The sequence below is a fragment of the Carassius auratus genome, chromosome 50 (genome assembly GCF_003368295.1).
Source record: "Carassius auratus strain Wakin chromosome 50, ASM336829v1, whole genome shotgun sequence".
NCBI lineage: Eukaryota > Metazoa > Chordata > Actinopteri > Cypriniformes > Cyprinidae > Carassius > Carassius auratus.
In genome coordinates this window covers 17,123,870-17,146,752 of record NC_039292.1, presented here as the reverse complement: position 1 = coordinate 17,146,752, position 22,883 = coordinate 17,123,870, and the positions used below count along the sequence as shown (strand labels likewise).

The 22,883-nt window shown below is 41.9% G+C and overlaps 1 protein-coding gene across 4 annotated transcripts; it reads left to right on the top strand.

The window, feature by feature from the left end:
• The first annotated feature begins 1,249 nt into the window (after positions 1 to 1,249).
• Positions 1,250 to 22,186, top strand: kif15 (kinesin family member 15). Of its 4 annotated transcripts, none has more exons than XM_026239486.1 (35): positions 1,250 to 1,381; positions 1,545 to 1,569; positions 2,183 to 2,366; positions 2,449 to 2,525; positions 2,602 to 2,639; positions 3,218 to 3,315; positions 5,064 to 5,243; positions 5,348 to 5,557; positions 5,713 to 5,838; positions 5,914 to 6,036; positions 6,151 to 6,283; positions 6,379 to 6,458; positions 6,595 to 6,792; positions 8,280 to 8,466; positions 8,687 to 8,828; positions 8,930 to 9,071; positions 9,149 to 9,331; positions 10,237 to 10,365; positions 10,442 to 10,547; positions 10,700 to 10,865; positions 12,075 to 12,225; positions 12,316 to 12,401; positions 12,759 to 12,837; positions 12,991 to 13,077; positions 13,493 to 13,597; positions 14,042 to 14,164; positions 14,240 to 14,386; positions 15,002 to 15,094; positions 15,784 to 15,948; positions 16,173 to 16,276; positions 16,354 to 16,417; positions 16,578 to 16,615; positions 18,304 to 18,436; positions 18,969 to 19,100; positions 21,922 to 22,186. In XM_026239486.1, the coding sequence occupies exons 1-35, from the start codon at positions 1,363 to 1,365 to the stop codon at positions 21,979 to 21,981; spliced, it is 4,113 nt and encodes a 1,370-aa protein (XP_026095271.1). In that variant the 5' UTR covers positions 1,250 to 1,362; the 3' UTR covers positions 21,982 to 22,186. The 4 variants fall into 4 exon arrangements, with proteins under 4 accessions (XP_026095271.1, XP_026095269.1, XP_026095270.1 ...); XM_026239484.1 differs by having other exon boundaries at positions 8,280 to 8,479; positions 8,685 to 8,828; XM_026239485.1 differs by having other exon boundaries at positions 2,180 to 2,366.
• The last annotated feature ends 697 nt before the right edge of the window (positions 22,187 to 22,883 follow it).

Sequence of the window (22,883 nt, the reverse complement as noted above, 5' to 3'; positions counted from 1 at the left end):
CAGTTTCAACAATAGTTACATAATAAGCTTGTTATTACAGAATAATATTCTATATTGTGTTTTATAAGAATTTGACAAGTAAGTGGTTACATTTGTAGGGAAAACACAGTATAGGTCATGAGTTCATAATTGAGTATACATTACATTAATTTCTCTGTTGATCCATTCATCTATATTCTATAATTTTTTCAAACAGGTATCATGATAAGAAGGCTCTCTGAGAATTTGATACATTCAACATTAAAGCCTAGGAAGGAAGAGACAAAGTGAACTGAGGAAGATTTGAAAGGAATCCCCCCCAAAAAAGATAAAGGTGCAGAGGAAAAGGCATTACTTGCCATTCTTAACTAAGAATATGTTTTAATGGTGTTCATGGATGTTATGCAATGTTTTTAGGAATTTTATTTTCCTGTAACTGTAACTGTTTGACTGATGAATTTTGCAGTTTGACAATGTCACATTATTGTTTTGAAATGGCATTTTACTGAATTTCTTAAAAGATCATGCATCAATGTTTCCTTATTGATGGATCTATAAGTATCAAAGTTACTTTTGGTGTGCTATTTTTTGCACAGTTTATATTGTTGAAAAATAAAAACAAATGTCCTCCTTTGTAATTGTTACAATAAACACTACATATTCTGACTCTTTCTATGCAATGATTATCTTTGTGTTTTAGTGTGACAAATATAAAACTACAGAAAAATATATTTATTTTAATATATCTTTAAAAAAAGAGTCAAGTTTGGCATTAGGGGAGTTACAATCTCCTTTTAGATAGGTACAATTTCAAACAGTTTTGTAAAGGTTGGCGAAAAAGTTTTATTGACATTCGTAGGGAAAAGTTCATCAACTTCAATTCATGGTGGAAATTATTCTAATTAGTACTTAAAATAAATATCACTTTAAGATAATAATAATATACAATAATATAATAATGTTTTAATAATGTGAACAATTCTGTCTCAAGTATTTTTTTATGTTATTTAATATAATTTCTTAGTACTTTTTAAATGTCACACCATAGGACACATTTACAGTACTGTTGAGTAAAAAAAAAAATATGTGAAGTCATTGACAAAATGAGTAACCACTGCTATTTTCTGCAACTGCAGTTTTCATACTCCACAAACACACAAAGTAAAGATACTTGACAAATGTCATAAGGAAAACGGGAATAATGAAGGAAATATGATATGACACCGTGTTGAATGTAGGTGTTGACTAACTCCAGCAGTTGGCAGTAGTGCAGCATCCGGGATACAAGCTGCCGTTCAAACCCGTAGAAGAAGAAGTAGATCGAGGCGCCAAATTTTGTACCTTTCCTTCGTGAATGGAGGGAAAGAAATAGAGGAATGAATCATGAATCTTAAAGGCAAAGGTGAGGATTATTTACTCATGCTGCGTATTGTTTCAACCTTAGCATAATACTAAAGATAGATAGTTAAATTACAAATTCATACGCCAAGGTTTACGGTCTTTTGTTGTTGTCTATATTAGCGTTTTGCTTTGAACTGAATTGTTTTGTTTATGTTTCCTTGCAGCAACCGCGGAATCAAACGCCAGCAGGTAACGTTTAATAAATAAATTAACTAATTAATCAATATAACTTTACACAGTGCTAAATGATACTGCGGTCTATAACGCAGAAAAACACGGAATGGATGTTTTTGAAGAATAAACGAGATTAATATACAGCTAACGTTCAGTACCGTTGTATAACGTACACAGAGTTTGTACTTTTTTTCTTTTTCTTTTTTTAAATACGATTTCTTTTTTGTTAAGTGTTTATTACAGGTCAATTCATTAGGATGCACGTTATTCTAGTCTGTTGATATGTATCTGACAGAAACAAATCCATAGCACTTTGTTCCTCATATCTTCGCTGCTCATTAAAACACATTAATTTGTCTAATTTTGACTGTGGAGGTCATGATATAGAAATATTTCGAAGAATTTGTGCTCCGTTGAGACCACAGAAAAACTAAATTGTCAGCATTTACTCCAAATCTGCCGGAGTTTATTTATTTTGTTCAACACAACATAAGATATTTTTAAGAATGTGTTCAATAAAAGAGAGAAATTAATTCAAGCAGGTTAGGAAGAACAGTAAAGGACCTTGTTATTTAACTTTTTTTTGTTTTTGTTATTATGAACTGTCCCTTTAAATGTTCTCCAGCAGTGATGGAGATGCCATCAAGGTGTTTGTTCGGGTTCGACCGCTGACTCAAGGCTCTGGGTTAACGACAGACGGCGATCGCAGTCTGTGTCTGACCGTGTCCTCACCTCAAACCGTCAGACTGCACTGCAAACCAGAGCCTCGGACCTTCACATACGACCATGTGGCTGACATGAACACAAGCCAGGTGAGCCAGGGCTTTATATTCATCTTCTCTAGGTGAGAATGAGTCGAGTAACCCTCTCATCACCGTTCTTCATGTCTCTCAGGAGGAGGTTTTCTCCAGTGTGGCTAAAAACATCGTGGAGTCGTGCATGAATGGATACAACGGGACCATTTTTGCATAGTGAGTTTCTGTGTGGCTTGAATTAAAATGTTCTGGAGCTGTGGCTTATTCATGATGTGGTTTGTTTGTGTTTCAGTGGACAGACGGGCTCAGGAAAGACCTTCACCATGCTGGGTAAGATGTGTCAGATGGCCTACTAGATCTTTTGTCTGTGTATGCACACACACACACATACACACTTTACAGCAGCTCCCAAAAAGTAATTGATCAAATTTAAATAAAATTAAAATATTTTATCTATTGCAAGGATGTTAAGACAAAAATTTGTGATGCAAGATAAATATATTCAGAATATATATCGAAATATCGTCAGAATGAGATAAAAACATCACAATAATCCACTCCAGTGCATCAGTTAATGAGTTGAGTAAAGCTAGATATTTGTTAGAAACAAATACATCAAGACATATATTACTTCAAACCGTCTTCTGGCTAAAATAATATCCTCTGTCCATAGTATACATTTTTGGGTGAACTGTTTATTTCACAAATCCACCACAACAGCTGGCATCAGTCATTCGAAAATGGCTCAGGATGGTAAATTTGTTTGTTTAGATGACATTTTATGTTTTCTATTGCACTGTCAATTAAACTCGAATAACTTTTTGGGACCCCTGTGTTCGCATCTGGTAAGAGCTGTGTAAAAATGAGTCTAAATACACAGAAGTAACGTGATTGTTTTGTGTGTGCAGGTCCCTCAGAGCTGGACAATTTTTCTGATGAGCTGCGTGGTGTAATTCCTCGAAGTTTTGAGTACCTCTTCTTCCTCATCAACAGAGAGGTGGAACGAGTAAGATGGGTTTCATTAATATAATATTTCTAATTATTTTCTTCAACTCGCACAGGTTTGGAACAACTTTAGGGTGAGTATTTCTATCAACCCTCTACACTGCGACTAAATCACTCGCATCTGCGAATAAATCTTTACCTGGGTGACTAAATGATGTCTAATATCAGCCAGTGGCTAATGAATTCTCAGATTTTACTCGCCAGTGTGAGTTGGAGGCTAAGTGAAGGTTTAGCACAGATATTTTTTCGCTCGCCAAGCAATGATTGCTTCAGAGTTACACTCCGTCGAGCGATCTGTGATATTTCTCAGTTCATCTGAATGGATGTGCAACGCGCCTGTATATGACGTACAGTAAACTCTAGTGTAAAGGTGCACGACTCGCCGCAGCACTGTCTCACACACACACACACACACAGAGAGAGAGAGAGAGAGAATCGATGCACTACATGTAAACGATATACTCTGTTGTATTTTCCTGTCAAGATAACTGTAGTGGGCGGAGCTAATGAGCAAATGGCAATCTCATTGGCTGGCTATTATCTACCTATTATCATCCTTGTATTGATTTCAGCAAATCAGTTCAAGGGAACACAACCTGATTAATATTCATGAATTAATCCTCAGTGTATTGTATATTGTTCTTATTAGTAGAATTTGTATCATTATTATCCTATCAGTATTTTGTGATAGGTTTTAGTGTTTTATAAAACATTTTTTTTTTTTATAGAAACACTGAATGACCAAAAAAGCAGTTTTATTTATAATTAATAAATTATCTATTAAATAATACTTGATTGTTATAATGCTTGACTGACTGAAAGTCAAAATCATTTATGCTCGGTGCCGGGGAGCAGTTGGGGGTTCGGTGTCTTGCTCAAAGGCACTCAGTCGTGGTATTGCCGGCTCGAGACAGAAAAACCCACAACCCTAGGGTTAGGAGTCAAACTCTCTAACCACTAGGCCACAATTTGTATATGAAAGTACCATCAGGTGCTTTTCATATACATCAGGTGCTTTTCATATACATTAGGTGCTTTTCATATACATTAGGTACTTTCGTATCTGAAAGTACCATTACATATTTTCAAATATTTAAAAAAAACTGTGCCATTTTACAAACCTATATTATATACTGTATTTATATGGCAGTCTGGTGAGTAAACTATAACAATGACTAGCCAATGGCGATTAAACTGCCAAGGTGTCTGTAGACGGTTGTCTGTAGCAGCATCCCTCTGACTTTGCTGAATGTTGACGTCATGACAAGTGCATGTTTCGCTTTCTCTTAGCTTTTGTGGGAGAATCGATACAAAGTTCAAAGTTTGATGCATTGTAACATTATGATCAGAGTTAGGGAAGCTACTTAAATAATTACAATCTTGTGATACTCGATAAAGTTAATAATTGCATTACTTTTTTTATGGAAGAAAATGAATTTACTTAATTGAAAAAGTAAATCAGAAAATTTGTTCTAAATTCAAACGTGAAGTTACTGTACTAGTTTCTTGAAAACGCAATCTGGTTATGTAACTCACATTGGTTACAAAACATTGTTGATACAAACAACATCAAAATAACTTCAGTTCAGTCTTGTGAAGTGCTTCAAAAAGTGTTTAGTTATTAAGTGCACATGACATTGCTCACATTGCTTTTCTTGTTTTTCTTTCCTCCTCAGTGGGCCGTATTGTTTTTAGTGTTATTAAACTTTAAACATTTAATTGAATGGATTTCTTTTTTCCTCGGTGCAGTCTGGTGGGCTGAAGAGTTTCCTCTGCAAGTGTTCATTCATTGAGATCTACAATGAGCAGATTTATGACCTGTTGGACAGTGTGTCCACCAGCCTGTTCCTGCGAGAGGACATCAAGAGGGGCGTCTTTGTAGAAGGAGCCGTGGAGAAATACGCAGCATCTGCTGCAGAGGCCTATCAGGTCAAAAGACTAATAATAAGATCTACTCATAGCTAATAAAATAAGTTTATGTATATGATTTTGGTATTTCTGTAGTGAGCTTTGTGATTTATTTCTGTGTGCAGGTGTTGTCAATGGGATGGAGGAACAGGCGAGTGGCGTCCACCTCGATGAACCGTGAGTCCTCTCGTTCTCACGCAGTGTTCACCATGACACTGGAGTCAAAGGAGACCGCGCAGGAAGTGGTCAACATCAGGACCTCTCAGCTGAACCTGGTGGACCTCGCCGGCTCGGAGAGACAGAGGGACACGCATGCAGAGGGATCACGCCTCAAGGTGCTCTCAAAATCCTGTCAAACTTTGCTCATTTCTACCCTAATTCAACATTTCATTAGTTAGCCATTCTTGTTTTACTGGTGACTGAAAAGTTTAAGACATGTTTGTTTCTCCACTGTTATTACTTTTACAAACTGTAACCTTTTATGCTTTAGGAGGCGAGCAGCATAAACCGGTCCCTGATGTGCCTCGGTCAGGTGATCATGGCCCTGATGGATGTGTCGAACGGGAAGAACCGTCACATTTGTTACAGAGATTCGAAACTGACCTTCCTGCTCAGGGTGAGGGCTCTTAGTGAACGTGTCTCTAAATATGCAGACGAGTAAATCGTGTCTAACTGCTGTTCGTGTAATCAGGACTCTCTGGGCGGAAACGCCAAGACGTTCATCATCGCTAACGTTCATCCTGGCTCCAAGTGCTTTGGGGAGACGCTCTCCACTCTGCAGTTCGCTCAGAGAGCCAAACTCATCAAAAATAAGGTCAGAATCATTCATCCAAACGTTCATTCGTCATCTCAAAGCTCTTGAAGAGTCTGTGCCAGGAGAAGGCTAATCTCTGTGTGTGTGTGTGTGTGTGTGTGTGTGTGTGTGCAGGCTATGGTGAATGAAGACACTCAGGGTAATGTCAGTCAACTGCAAGCAGAAGTGAGAAAACTAAAGGAGCAGCTCGCACAAGCTCTTTCCCAAGCACGCGTCATTGAGACGACCCCATCAGACCAGCACACAGGTACACACACGTTACCGAGCTCACACAGACAGTCCATCCGTCTGGACATGATGTGCTTTCATTTCTTATTGTTTGAACTGATGTTTGTGTTGCAGCACACACCTCTGAGCTTTCCTATAAGACTCAGTTCATTCAGGCCATGAGCATCTGGAAGAAAGCACAGGAAGACAAGAAGGTGCCTTTAATGTGCAGTTGCTTGTTGAATTAAATCAATACGATTTTAATGTATGAGGCTTTGAGCACCTCGTGTCTGATCTTACCTCTGGACCATCATCCATCATCCTGAGTCTAGTTGCGTGTCTTGCTCGCAGGCTCTTCAGGAGAAAGTGTCTCAGCTGGAAGCCGCCTGGGCTCAGAAGGAGAAGTTCATCCAGTCCAGCCGCATGATCCTGAAGTTCAGAGATGATCACATCGCTCAGCTGAAGAAAGAGCTTCAGACAGGCCAGAGACCGGACGCTGATCAGCAGAACCAGCAGCTGCAGGACGAGATACGGCTGCTTCGAGAGCAGGTAGATTAACTCTTTCAGATCTTTAGTAGAGGAATGGATATTGAGAAACACCGGCATGTTTTAATTTGTTCGCTGTTGCGTGAGAGAGAGGCACTGAGACAGTAAATGCACCGCGTGCCGGTCTACAGCGAAGGAAGATTTGACCTATTTAAAGGGTTAAATATTTAAAGTGGAAAAGAAGAATCTATTTGTGGCAGTCAGTGTTGATTGTTGTGGTGCACCACATAAATCTAATATGTACACACATCAGTGTGTGTGTGTGTGCGTGAAAAGTGTGTAGTGCACATAGAGGAGAGTGTGTTACTACAGGTGGTTTGTACAGGCTCACTCACCTGTGTGTAGCACACTTCGAATTGCACAGAAAAAAACTAAGGTTTGAGACCGTGTTTCTTTGATGTGGTAAGGTTGAGGGGGTGTGAGGGCTGGAGGACGTGAGACGGTCCATGTTTCAGGAGGTAGGGGGTTTGTGTGGGGTTTCAGATGAGGGTGGGGTGATTTGAGTTCAGGGCTCTCTCAGTCTGGGGGAAAAGCTGTTGAGCAGTCTGAAGAAGCGGGCTCTGATGCTCCGGTACCGTCTTCCTGATGGTAGGAGCTGGAAGACACTGTGGGAGGGATGGGTGGGGTCCTTCCCGATACTGTTGGCTTTGCTGGAGCATTGTGTGAGGAAAGAGGGGCACCAATGATCTTTGCAGCGGTGTTCACTGTCCGCAGGAGGGTCATGCAGTCAGCAGTACTGCAGTTCCTGTATCAGACAGTGATGCAGCTGGTCAGCACACTCTCTGTGGTTCCTCTGTAGAACGTGGGGAGGATGGGTGGAGGGAGACTTGCTCTCTTCAGCCTGCAGAGAAAGTGTAGGTGCTGTTGTGGCTTCTTGGAGAGTGACATGGTGTTGGTGGTCCAGGTGAGATCCTCAGTGATGTGCACCCCCAGGAATTTAGTGCTGCTGACTCTCTCCACAGTCGAGCTGTCGATGGTCATTGGGGGTGGAAACAGTTTCTCCTAAAGTCCATCTGTCATAAAAGGTTGTTAGTGCCACACCATTCAGCCAGCTGTGCCACTTCCTCTCTGTAGTGTTTCATCACGGTTGCTGATGAGACGTATCACAGTTGTGTCATCCGTGATCTTGATCAGGTGGTTTGAGCTGAACTTGGAAGCTCAGTCGTGGGTCAGCAGTGTGAAGAGCAGCGGGCTGAGCACACAGCCTTGTGGGGCACCTGTCCTTAGTGTGGTAGTGCTTGAGGTGTTGTTGCCGAGGTCTTCCAGTTAGAAAGTCCAGGATCCAATTACAAAGGGAGGTATGTAGACCAAGAAGGTTTAGTTTATGAATGAGCTTTTGTGGGATTATTGTGTTGAATGTTGAGCTGAAGTCGATGAACAGCATTTTAGATGCAAAAAAAAAGAAATGGCAAGTTCTTACAGTCTGGGAAATCTAACAATTTTGGTTAACACTGTATGTGTGTATGTGTGTGTGTGTGTTGTTTTGTTAGGTGGAGCACCACCCACGGATGATGCAGTACGCGGCGGAGAACCGTGCCCTGCGGGAGGAGATTCAAGCCCTGCGTGCTCTGGATTCGGTCAAATCTGCGGTTGAGACCAAGGCTCAATCATTAACCGCGCTGGAGAAAACCTTCCTGCAGCTGCTGGAGGCTCAGAGAACGGAGGAGAGCACAGGAGGTGACGGAGGAGGTGACATTTATAACTATTTGATCTGTTTGCAAACTGGTGGAGACCACTGTTGCATGAATTGGGCATCAACTGCAAAAATGGTCAAATTACACAAAGGCCCATTTAGTTTTCCTTTCTTAAAAAACCTGTATGTTTTGAAATTATTACATATTTGTATGCATTAAATAGGTCAGATCATTTAAGTTACTGTTACTGTCTTGATTCATAGCTCCGCCCATCTACTCCACCCCTGTCACTATGGAGACGTTGTCATCAGTTTCGGTGGAGCGGATGAAGGTTCAGCTGCTGCAGAAACAGTCAGAGCTCACAGCAACAATTCAAGCCTTCGAGGAATTCAAGGAGGTCAACAAGTACGTTCATGTCTCATTCATCTAACACAACTAACGCCTGTCAAATTGAGTGTAAATTAATATCATCATTCTGACCAGAATGTGAAATGTGTACTCCTCAGAAAACAGCTGGCTGAACTGGAGTCTGAGAAGCGCTACCTCGAGAAGTCCAACAAACATCTGGAGAAGATCCTCGAGGCCACTAAAGCCCACAGCAAACAGGAAGTGTGTCAACTCAACAAGATTCATGCTGAGACCATAAAGGTAAAGAGACTTTATACTGATCTGTGTTTCATGACTTCAAGAGGAAACCTCTGATGATGACTGCTGCTGCTCCTCAGATTTTGACCACGCCCACAAAAGCGTATAACCTGCGTAATCGACTGGTGCCGCTGTCCAGCCCAGAGCATCTGAATGGACAGGACGAGAACGTGGAGGTCGATGACATCCAGAACGAACAGCCGCCTCCTGAGATGAACGAGCTGGCCTGTGAAGCGCTCACTGAAGAACTCAAACAAATGCAGGTGTGCAAAATGGTTTCATAGTATTGCGTAAAAGTTTGAATTAATTACAGAATTAGTATTTTCTGATGTGCACTACCGTTTGAAGTTTGGGATCGGTAGGTTTTTTCATATTTTTTTACCGAAGTTTCTTGTGCTCATCAAGGCTGTTTACTTGACCAATACAGAAAAAAAAAACTAGTTTGTGAAACATTATTGCAATTAAATATTTAACTTTCTATTTGAATATACTTTACAATGTAATTTATTCTGTGAGTCAAAGCTGTATTTTCAGCTTCATTCCTCCAGTCTTCAGTGTCACATGATCTTCAGAAATTATTCTAGTAGATGATTTATCATCAATGTTGGAAACCGTTGTTTTTTTAATGGGGTTGTGATACTTTTTCCAGAATTCTTTGAATAAAAAGTAAAAAATAAAATAAAAACTGTTTATTCAGAATAAGTATTTTTAAAAGTCTTGGATCAGTTTTTTTTTTTTAATTAATACTTTTATTAGGCAAGGATGTGTTAAATGGATTAAAAGTGATAAAGACTTGCATTATAAAAAAAAAAAAAAAGTTTTGAATAAAAAAAGTTTTAAGCAGCACAACAATGAGAATAAGCAAATTATACTCCTTTCTAGAGGATTATGTGACACTGAAGACTGGAGTAAAGATGCACTGCGTCAAATAAATTATATTTTAGAGTATAATAAAGTAGGAAACCAATATTAGAAATTGCAATATTATTCGACAATATTACTGGTTTTTTTTTTCTGTATTTTTAAGCCTTGATGAGCGTAAGAGACTTCATTAAAAACATTTAAAATCTTACTGATGCCAAACGTTTACGGTAGTGTAGTAATTTCATGTTGCGAATTTCTCTAGATGTTGTGGGGAATCTGTCTGAAGTTTTTGGTTTGGTTTTAGGAACAGGTTCTCCGTGTTCAGGGCAAGTTAGACGAGGAGGAAGCCAAAAACATGAAGCTGCTTCAACAAATCGGAAAGCTGGAAGAACAGATTACGATAGGAGCCGAGAGGTCCAGTCGCACAGAGGAGGTGTGTTTGCATTAGTGTTTCTGTCTGGTGTCCTCGTTCCTGCGTGCATGGGTGTGATGTTGCTCTCTAACTGTAGATGTTCGGCGCTGAGCGACACTCACTGCTGGAAGAACAGGTGCGTCTGCAGGAGCGAGTCCAGACGCTGGAACAGCAGCTGGAAGATGAAACGAGAGAGATGGACAGTGAGTCTTGAGCTGATGTAACCTTAACTGTTTCATGCTGGTACCTACCCTGATGAAATAAGCATGCATTGATGTAGAGCTACCAGTCCAGTAAGTGAGTAGTATGTTGATTTGGTATCATCTGATGGCTGTTTGCTGTGACTGCTCTGCAGTGCTGCGGGTGGAGGTGCGAGATCTGCGTGTGGTCTTGCAGTCGTCTGATAAGGAGCTGGAGGCTGCACGGACAGATCTGCAGCAGCAGAGAGCAGAGCACGAGAGAGAGACCACAGATCTGTCCAAGAGCCTGATCAGCACACAGCTGCAGCTGGACACTGTCAAGTACAAACACACACTGACACCACTGATGCTCTAACGATAGCACGTATACCATATTTTTCAGACTATAAGTCGCACCTGAGTATAAGTCGCATCAGTCCAAAAATACGTCATGATGAGGAAAAAAAACATATAAGTCGCACTGGACTATAAGTCGCATTTATTTAGAACCAAGAACCAAGAGAAAACATTACCGTCTCCAGCCACGAGAGGGCGCTCTATGTCTTCAGTGTAGACTACAGGAGAACTGAGCAGCATAGAGCGCCCTCTCGTGACTGGAGACGGTAATGTTTTCTCTTGGTTCATTTCTCTTCGTTAATTTCAAATTAATTTTGATAAGTCGCACCCGACTATAAGTGGCAGGACCAGCAAAACTATGAAAAAAAGTGCGACTTATAGTCCGGAAAATCCAGAGCATCACGTACGTGAGCTTCTTCAAATCAGCGGGTGTTCGTTTGGTAACAGACACTTGTGACACTGACACGCAGGGATTAGGATTGTGGACACCTCAAAAAAAAAAAAAAAAAGCTATAAAACTAGATCCACATCAAAACTGACCTGAGGGATCTGTTCAATTGAGTGTGTTATAAAAGATACAAATGGTTCCTATACAGTTGCTGTTCGAGCCGAGGCAAAAAGGGCATCGTTGTTCAGAAGCGTTTTGTTCCCATACCATATTAACAAAAAATGTTTATGACACTAACAATACTAAAGGCATCGGTTGTAGTGGTCAACCGATATATCGGCCAATATTTGGCATTTTCAAATATCGTCATGTGATGTGTTCGAGGTGGGACTTTTATTTTGACGGCGCTGAGAGCAGCTCCTGAGGACACAGTTCTGTCTTATACAGAAAGAAGTCTGTCTAATAATCAGATTGAACAGTTAAACACATAAATTAATTTATACAGTAAGTATTATAAGAATTGCTTTTATATTAGGCCTATTAGTAATAGAAAGGCAAACATTATATTACTTTCTCATTTGCCGTCAGCATTAAGCAAATACGCATCTATATAATTTAAACAAATCTTTGATTGACTAATGAACATTTAATTTCACAAACCTTGGCAAGTTACTTGAATCCAGCTGTGAGATCTTGTGAAGTGTGTATCCTTCATGATCACGTGTTCTCTGTGTGACGTCAGTCCGTGTGAAACTATAAACTCATGATTTCAAATGATGCTGAGCGTGTGCTGTCTGTGGTCTCAGGCTGGAGTGGACGCAGGTTTTGGAGAAGCAGCGTGATCTTCAGGACATGTACGACACACTGCAGGCCGAGTTTCAGTTCGAGATGGATCAACACACACAGCAGATGGAGCTCAAGAGCCGAGAGTGCTCCGAGATGCAGAGCAAGATCCATGTCAGGGTTCATTCACACTCTCACTGTCACTGTCACTCGTTCTGAAGCGGGTTTGGTTTTCTCATTCTGTGGGAAATGTGTTGTTTGTAGGAGTTGCTGCACGCTCTTGAGGAAGAGAAAGAGCAGAATAGCAGTGTGAGATCCCAGCTGACCGCACACAGAGAGAGCGTGTCCAAGTGAGTGAGACACACACACACATCAAATACAGAGGAGATGTGTGTGTGTGTGGACAAGGGACTTGGTTTAACTCTAAACAGTGTTGTTTACAGTTGTCCCAAAAGAAACTAGACGCTTCAGTCATGCTTAAGTAAAATGGTATTTAATTTAGGTTTAATATTTAGTTGATAAAGATTTAATCCAGTGTTTGGTAATAATATAAGCAGTTTTTGTTTGCTGGTCATTTTAACTAGAAATGATAATAGTGGATTCTCTCCATAGCTCGGTGTTCAAACACTCTTTCCAGCAGCTGTACCTGTATACACTTGTCGTTTGCATGAGTAAAAGCATATGTTGATGTCAAGTGTGTATTTCAGAGAGCTTGTGCAGTCTGTAGAAGAGAATGCCTCACTGAAGAAACATGTTACCGAGCTGACCAACAAAAATCAGCAGCAGGTGCAGTGTGTCTCTGGACACAGTTCTGTGTGATTTCTAATTTGCATAACATGTTTTTCTGCTGTGTTGCATGACTTCTAGAAGTCTTTTTGGTTCTGATGTGTCTGCTGTGTGTGTGTGTGTGTGTGTGTGTGTGTGTGTGTGCGCGCACAGAGCGATGAGATCAGTGCTCTACAGCAGAGTGTGTGTTCATGCAACGTGACGATCAACAGCCTCAAGCAGAAGATCGAACAGGACAAAGTGAGAACATTTAACACCAATGTAATATCTCACTTATTGCTGTAATGGTTCATGTTAACCACCGTTAAGAGTGTCCAAGTAATTTGTTTTAGTGAGGTTTATGCTTAAATTATGCTGTAGTATTACTAATGATTTAAATTTACATAATTTATTCGTTCCAGTACATCATTTTAATGTCAACACATTGTCTGAAATAAGACAAAGTGTTATTGATATTGTGCACGAGCAGCGTATGATTAGTCATTAGGGTGGATTAATACATTCTTACATTTATTGAAAATGACATGATTCATGCAATCATAGTTTATCTTATTAGGCTTTCTGATGAAGTTGATGTTTATATTGACGTCCATCTAAGAATACTGTCATTACATTTAAAAAGTGTGTGTGTGTGTGTGTGTGTGTGTGTGTGTAGGACGTGGTGCTGGAGTTGATGCAGGAGACCAGAGATCTTCGAAGCGAGGTGGCTGAAAAAGATCAGACTGTGTGTTTGCTGCGAGGAGAGATCTCGGACATCACTGTGAGTATCTCTAGCCCTACACTTCCATGTGATTGTGATATAACTTATATTTGAACAAGATGAACTCAGACTTGCATGTTCAACAGGGTTTCAGCTCAGCTCTTTCCGTAATGTAGACAGAGCACAATGTTGTCAGGTTAAATTAAACATTTTATTAAAAAGTAAACAGGCAAATATTGCAGACAATTAGTAGAAATCATGCTTAAAATATGGTTTATGGTGCAGCACTGAACCAGCAATGAACAGACTGGAGTTAAATAATGACAATATTGTCAGCCTTACAGCAGAATCTGAACCGTTACATAATTGATTATTTTCCTGTTTATCACTGTGACACTGCTTTGATAATATAAGGCACTTTACACAATATAGAAGATGACTTGACTGTGCGCTCACAGTGCTTTAGGAGGTTTGTATTGATATCGAGTGTGTTGTTACCCACAGGGGAAGTACAGCACTGTGTGCACTGAGAAAGAGCAGATGAAGGAGCTCATGACACACATGCAGAGCGAACTACAGGAGCTGCGAGAAGCTTCAGAGAGACGCCTGGCTTCTGATCGTGTAGAGGTATGTGTGTTACTGGGTTTGAGTTTTGAGTTTGTGTCAAAAGACTAAACTAAAGTGTGTGTGTGTGTGTCACAGCTGGAGCTGCTTCAGGAAGATCTGTCCTACGCTACAGATGAAGTGGAGAGACTCAGTAAAGTGGTGGAGGAGCAGGCTGCTTTACTGGACACTTCCCGGACCCTGAACACAGAGAAGGAGAACGATATAAACTCCCTGAAAGAACAGGTGCTCCTCCTGTCTCAAATTCATGCTACAGCTTTTAAATCAAATATGAGCTGATGTAGAGGCCGTGGGTCAGTCACTGTCAGCATCTCTCTGGACTGCTCGAGTCTGACTGATGCTCATTATCTTGTATGATAAACTCTAAACTAGTGGTTCTCAACAGGTTCCTTGAAAACCAAAAATGGGTGTCAGTACTATACTGCAAGCAAACAGCAACGTGAAGTGCAAAACAGAATCGTTTTATAGTTAGAATAATTGTATTTGTCAACTTGTAAGAGGGAGAAGACATTGAAGGTCATGCATCTAGTCAGACAGTATTTGGTTTAAGGCTGGAAATTACATTTCATGACTTTAAAGATCGGAACAGATGTGAAAACCTACTCTAAAGTCCGGTAGTGTGTGATCCTCAGTCATTTAAAGTCGTTCTGATTACAAACTCAAGCAGGCTTTTTTCTAGGAGCCGCGTGACAAGTGAAAACAGTGTGTGTGCATCTCAATCAGCTCCCGAGCTCGTGAATCAGTACATGTATTCTCTGGCTCTGTGCACATTTTTGGCAGTGATTACTGATCTGTGTATTATTTATGTAACATAATGTAATGTTTTTTGTGTGCGCACAGGTGGAAGAGCTGAATGATCAGATTAACCTTCTGAGAGCGAGAGAATCTGTCAGTCAACCTCCAGAAGCTGCCACTCCCAAAGGAAAAACACAGGTGTGTATCTGATGAACCATATTTGTGGGTCAAACTTGTATCTGTATGTGAGCTGAACCTGAGAAAGTCTCACAAAACCTCCTCTTGGGGATGTCATCATTTGTAGAAGTAAACAAGGTTTGTTGTTGTTTTGTAAATTGTAAAAACACAGAATGCTATCTCTTTAGGCCCGTTCACACCAAGGACGATAACTATAAAGATAACGATGAAGATATTTATCAATAATTTAAAGCAGCAGATGCACGTGCACTTAAAATAAACAGATAATATCGTTCACTGGTGTGAACGTTATATCGTTATCTTTTTTAGTTATTGTTCTTGGTGTGAACTGGCCTTATGGCTGTGATTCATGGTAAAGTTAAGTTAATGCGGTATCCCGTTTTTCTTCTATCGGAGTACGTTCATAAACAGCTAAAGCATAAACCACTCGACCCAGGTAGTTTTTTGCCTCTTCCGCTGATTTTGCACCGCATGTTAATGCATTAACCGGCTTTCTGTCGGCTTATTGAAGAGTGTGTGTTTAATGAGTGACAGGAATGCATCGTTAGTGCAGAGTTAAGTGTAAGAGTTTACATGGTTTACTTGCGTTTGTCACTTATATGCATGAACACGGGGGAAACCTGTTTTTTTAATAAGCTGATATTTGTGAGTTATGTGCATGTAAAGGTGCTTATTGCCTGTGCTTTCAGACGCCGCACACCCCTTGTGGCTTTGGCTCAAATCTGTCTCAGGTGCTGGAGATTCAGGAGAGAGAGCTGGAGAGCCGACGCTCCTCTATGATCACTATGGAGGTTCTGCTACAGGAGCTCAATGCAGAACGCACAGCCAAGAACCAAGAGATCGACCGATTGAAGGTAAGCTCATGCACACGCAGTTCAGCAAACATACAGTGGGAATTATTAAATAATCTGTCAATAAATGTAATAAATTCATTAATTAGTTAATAGATACTTATGTATTTTTATTGTGTAAATTATGCATTTTTATTGCAGTGTGCCCAAAATTTTATATTGAGTTTTGTTTTTTTGTAAAAGTTATCATGAGGTTCACTCGTGCACGTTTGCTTGTGCATCTGTAGGCCCAGCTGAATGAAAAAGAGATCGTGCGAATGGAGATTCAAACGCTGTTGGACAAGTTTTACGCCGTCCAGAATCAGCGCAATCAGAGCGGTGGTGCACAAGAGTAAGAGCAGGTCCCTCACACTTGTTCATGCGTGTGTTTTCTGTCCCTACAATTAAACCTTTTATTTGTCTTTATAGAGATGTGAGGGAGGCCACACACATTTCTGTTTTGAGAGAACTAGAAGAGGAGAAAAAAATAAAAGTATGTCAAGGCAAGACCTTAAAAATCTCTACGAATTGGTTTGCATCATTTCTCTGAAGTTAGAAATAAAATAAAAAATTGCATAAATTACGTTATTTGTCCTTTTGAACCAAATATTTATTTGTGAAATCCTAAGGTGAATCTTATTTTGTTTTCACAGAACTCCCTGATGATGCAGTTGTCTGAAGCACAGACAGCGTAAGTGAGCTGATATTTGTTACAATCCTTTAGATTATCTGATGCTGAATGAGAACATTTTTTTTTTGAAGTTTTGACGGAGCTCGACAGAGGCCGTCATATCATATTGAGAGGACAGAGCATGCGAGGTCGGGAATGTCCAGGTTATAGAATCTGACAAAAGTGGATGGCTAGGACCAGCCGGCCGCCTCACAAATATCTTTGATAAAGACACCACTAGACCAGGCCCACGAAGAGGCCATCCCTCTATTGGAGTGGGGCAATCAAGGCCCATAGAGGAGTAACATAGAGTGATAGCGTCTACTAACCAACGCAAGAGTGAAAGTAGTGACATTTGCCAAGTATGGTAACTCTGAATTGGTACTCTGCATTTAACCCATCCAAGTGCACACACAAAGCAGTGAGAAGTAAACACACACCTGGAGCAGTGGGCAACTATATATCCAGTGTCTGGGGAGCAACTGGGGGTTCAGTGCCTTGCTCAAGGGCACTTCAGTCATGAGTATTGAGAGTGGAAGAGAGCGCTGTTCATTCACTCCCTCCCCCCTACAACTCCTGCCAGCACAGAGACTCAAACCTGTGACCTTCAGGTTACAGGCCCAGCTCTAAGCATTAGGCCACAGCTGCCCCTAACTGAGAGGAGCTGCTTTGAGACCAAAGACCCCTTGGTGCGGCCGCCAAAGCAGACTAAAAGCTGGTCAGATTACCGGAATGGCTGTGATTTCTCAATGTAGGTCCTCAATGCCCTCACTGGGCAGAGTGATTCCAGCTCTCGCTCGTCCAACAAGGAAGGCAGCGCTGAGAGGGAAATGACATGTGCTCTGAACGAACGTTTATGGTAAGCCTGAATAGCTCAGAGGACCAAACTTGGCTCCTCCAGAGTGGGGCCACCAGGAGGACTCTGTGCTTATCTTCCCTGACTCGTCTGATGACCTGAGGGATCAGAGCGATCGGGGGAAAAGCGTAAAGAAGCAGGCTGGGCCAGTTGAGGGCCAGCGCATCTGTGTATTCCTCATCCAAGAGGTGCTTTGCCAGTGTACAGAGGCGGCTGGACGAAAGGCCACCTTGATGATTGATGTAGAAAACCACGGCATTTCAGCAAAGAGATCCAGCTAAGAAAAGTCATCGCTGAAGGAGAGAGATCTGGAATCCTATAGCGAATTGCCTGGTTATAAAGCCATTTGTTATTCTGTTGATACTTTTGAAAAAGGGTTTAATCAAGTGAATCCGAACATGGTTCTAAAATTTCTAGAGGAAATAGATTTTATACATCTTTTCTAGTCTTCCTTTGATTGATTGCACTTTATTCTCACCATGAATATAGCCTCAGAAACTGGTATGGCGTTTAAAAGAAAGAAAGAAAGATATAGCCATATGCTCCAACCATTTTGGCGAGCTTTGGCCCGCTGCATCGCCATAGGCTCGCACAGCTACGCCGCGCCGTCATTGATTCAAAATGTTTTCCAGTGTGAACCAATGGCTATGCAGTTGCACTGTGCTATTGAAAAAGGCTTCAGCAGTGAGGAAAAAGCAGCTTTTCCCCATACGCAGTATGAGTGAAGTATCGCAAGAGAACAATACCATTTGTATTCCATTATTACAACAGTTTTTCCATTCCATATTGTGTATTAAATATATGAATTGCCATAAAACTCCTGTTAAACACTAATCTTCTGTGTGTGTTACAGGCTGCAGTGTAATGAAAGCACTCTTGTCCAGTCTCAGACGTGTGTGCAGGAACTGACCACTGAACTTAGGAACCGCTGCCTGGAGCTGCGGGAGCTGCGGCAGAAAGACCATCAGCAGGAGAAACTGCAGCAGGTCAGAGAGAAAGAAACGGCTCCATTCACACTACACAGGCTTAACTTAAGAAACGCTTAATGTGACTCGGTGCATTAGCGATATTAAAAGACCAAACTCTGCACACACACACACAAACATTAATGTAATAGTATAAGCTGATAGCAGCAGCAACCGTACTGTTCCTGACTTCAAAAGCTTCAGGTTGCCTCTTATTTAATGCAAACTAAATGAATAAATGTTTTGCTAGAGAACTAGAGTTGTTTAGTTTGTAATAGATATACGTCTGTACTGTGAAGCGTTTCAAAAACATTTGACATCCAACTCACATTAACAGGGGAACATCCGATCTGCACGGATCTGATTAATCTCAGATTTATTTCCACTTATGAACGAGGCCTGAAACCGATCTGAGAAGATCAGAATATCAAAATCTTCTTCTGTAGCTCTCAATTCCCAACAGTGAGGGAACTTGAGGGGAACAGTGCCTTTAAGCGCATGTTAAAGTAAACTTAAAATGAACTTCATTTTGAACCCTAGTGGTGTCTTGCAGGAAATCGAGGTTCTGCGGAAGCAGGTGGACCATCTGACCGAGGAGAACGGGAAACTGTTGGGCCATCAGAACCCCAAGCAGAAGATTGAGTACCTGGTCAAACTGAAAAAGGAGATCACCAAACTACAAGAGGTCAGATTGAATACGCACAGTAGATCGTAGATGTTTAAATGGTAAAAACCATAACACATAAATTGGCAGCTGTACTCCCACTAGAGAGTTGAAAAGGACAAATGTATTTTTCATAGAGGCATAGTCACTCTAAATATGGTGATTACATTTTATTGTTTCACAAGGTTTTTTTTTTATGATTTAAGGTATTTAAGGATCCTGACAAACCAACATCAGAGCCATATTACAGAGTTTGCCCAGCTAACCAATCACAGCACACACTGGCCCAGCTGACCAATCACAGCACACACTGGCCCAGCTGACCAATCACAGCACACACGGGCCCAGCTGACCAATATCACAACACGCACTGGCCCAGCTGACCAATCACAACACGCACTGGCCCAGCTGACCAATCACAACACGCACTGGCCCAGCTGACCAATCACAACACGCACTGGCCCAGCTGACCAATCACAGCACGCACTGGCCCAGCTGACCAATATCACAACACGCACTGGCCCAGCTGACCAATATCACAACACGCACTGGCCCAGCTGACCAATATCACAACACGCACTGGCCCAGCTGACCAATCACAGCACACACTGGCCCAGCTGACCAATATCACAACACGCACTGGCCCAGCTGACCAATATCACAACACGCACTGGCCCAGCTGACCAATATCACAACACACACTGGCCCAGCTGACCAATCACAACACACACTGACCCAGCTGACCAATATCACAACACACACTGGCCCAGCTGACCAATCACAACACACACGGGCCCAGCTGACCAATATCACAGCACACACTGGCCCAGCTGACCAATCACAACACACACTGGCCCAGCTGACCAATATCACAACACACACTGGCCCAGCTGACCAATATCACAACACACACTGGCCCAGCTGACCAATATCACAACACGCACTGGCCCAGCTGACCAATCACAGCACGCACTGGCCCAGCTGACCAATATCACAACACGCACTGGCCCAGCTGACCAATCACAACACACACTGGCCCAGCTGACCAATCACAACACACACTGGCCCAGCTGACCAATATCACAACACACACTGGCCCAGCTGACCAATATCACAACACGCACTGGCCCAGCTGACCAATATCACAACACGCACTGGCCCAGCTGACCAATATCACAACACGCACTGGCCCAGCTGACCAATATCACAACACGCACTGGCCCAGCTGACCAATATCACAACACGCACTGGCCCAGCTGACCAATATCACAACACGCACTGGCCCAGCTGACCAATATCACAACACGCACTGGCCCAGCTGACCAATATCACAACACGCACTGGCCCAGCTGACCAATATCACAACACGCACTGGCCCAGCTGACCAATCACAGCACGCACTGGCCCAGCTGACCAATATCACAACACGCACTGGCCCAGCTGACCAATATCACAACACACACTGACCCAGCTGACCAATATCACAACACACACTGGCCCAGCTGACCAATCACAACACACACGGGCCCAGCTGACCAATATCACAGCACACACTGGCCCAGCTGACCAATCACAACACACACTGGCCCAGCTGACCAATATCACAACACACACTGGCCCAGCTGACCAATCACAACACACACTGGCCCAGCTGACCAATATCACAACACGCACTGGCCCAGCTGACCAATATCACAACACGCACTGGCCCAGCTGACCAATATCACAACACGCACTGGCCCAGCTGACCAATATCACAACACGCACTGGCCCAGCTGACCAATATCACAACACACACTGGCCCAGCTGACCAATATCACAACACACACTGGCCCAGCTGACCAATCACAGCACACACTGGCCCAGCTGACCAATCACAGCACACACGGGCCCAGCTGACCAATATCACAACACACACTGGCCCAGCTGACCAATCACAACACGCACTGGCCCAGCTGACCAATCACAACACGCACTGGCCCAGCTGACCAATCACAGCACGCACTGGCCCAGCTGACCAATATCACAACACACACTGGCCCAGCTGACCAATATCACAACACACACTGGCCCAGCTGACCAATATCACAACACACACTGGCCCAGCTGACCAATCACAACACACACTGGCCCAGCTGACCAATCACAACACACACTGGCCCAGCTGACCAATCACAACACACACTGGCCCAGCTGACCAATATCACAACACACACTGACCCAGCTGACCAATCACAGCACACACTGGCCCAGCTGACCAATCACAACACACACTGGCCCAGCTGACCAATCACAACACACTTTGGCCCAGCTGACCAATCACAACACACACTGGCCCAGCTGACCAATATCACAACACGCACTGGCCCAGCTGACCAATATCACAACACGCACTGGCCCAGCTGACCAATCACAACACACACTGGCCCAGCTGACCAATCACAACACACACTGGCCCAGCTGACCAATATCACAACACACACTGGCCCAGCTGACCAATCACAGCACACACTGGCCCAGCTGACCAATCACAGCACACACTGGCCCAGCTGACCAATCACAGCACACACTGGCCCAGCTGACCAATCACAGCACACACTGGCCCAGCTGACCAATCACAACACACACTCCAGAAGGCGGGCCTTCTTTTAATACAGGAACTAATCAAGACATTCATGCCAGACTGGGATGTTGTAATGTAAAATATGTGAAAAATTGTTTTTTCTAAAATCTTGGTATGAGAACCTGAATCAAGTACACCCCCAAAACAAAATCAAGACTTTGTAAAAGAGCATAATAGGACCCTTTAACTAATGACTTATGACTCTGTTTCTGTTTTCAGGAAAATGCCAAACTCCGGCAGTGTCTTCATATGGAAGAAAGTCCTAACACGAGCCAGTAACATGGACCTAAAAATCTAAATGAGATTAGATTCAATCACTTTTAGATGTAATTTTTGGATGTGTATGTTGATTTTATGTGTTTGATTTGTCATAGTCACTTCAATTTTATTTTTTTATCCCTTTCTGTTCTAAATGTTAGCTCTTTGTGTACAATTTATTAATTGGAACCTTTTAAAAGAAATTAAAGCAATTAAAAATAGAAAAGTGTGTAATTGCTATTTGGGGGGATAAAAATTTGTGTGTGTGTGCGTATATATATATATATATATATATATATATATATATATATTATATGAAAAGTGTCTGTAATATGCTATGCCGAACTACACAAAAACGCTAGTCTCTGAAATGTTCCTGTTCAGAAAGATGTTCACACAAAATGAAAAATAAAAGTTTCATGAATTTGCTCAGATTAAACATAGTTTTGCCTAAAGGGCCAGAACCATACGTGGAAGTACCAATTATCTGCTTTTAATCCGTTTCTGGTGATTTTGGAAAATTCTCCTTTACTTTAAACACTCCTTTACTGTAGTCAGTTGAGACATGACTTAAAAAGTGCATTCAGCTTAAAGTATGATGTGCAGTGATGCAGCTGCTTATCGAGGATGTGTAAAGTGTGTTTCCATTAGTGATGTCCGATTCGCGAACAAATTGTCACCAAATCGAACTGAATCGTTTGAAACGCTTTGAGTCTAAAATAAGCATTAATCCACAAATTACTTAAACTGTTCACTTTTTTTAATGTGACACTCCCTCTAAGCAGGGGCGGAGCCAGGGGTGGCCATCATAAATAACCCGCACAAGGAATGAGCATACATACCCAGTTCTGTTGTCAGTAATGCAATTTCCATTAAAGCTGCAAACTTTGCATGTATGCAAGAACGTCACTCAAAAGCTGTAC

Bases quoted from the DNA above. Each gene is read 5' to 3' on its own strand.
- kif15 (XM_026239484.1), top strand. The intron at 1,570-2,182 runs GTAACGTTTAAT...GTTCTCCAGCAG, and splicing joins GCGGAATCAAACGCCAGCAG to TGATGGAGATGCCATCAAGG. The intron at 10,866-12,074 runs GTACAAACACAC...CTGTGGTCTCAG, and splicing joins CTGCAGCTGGACACTGTCAA to GCTGGAGTGGACGCAGGTTT.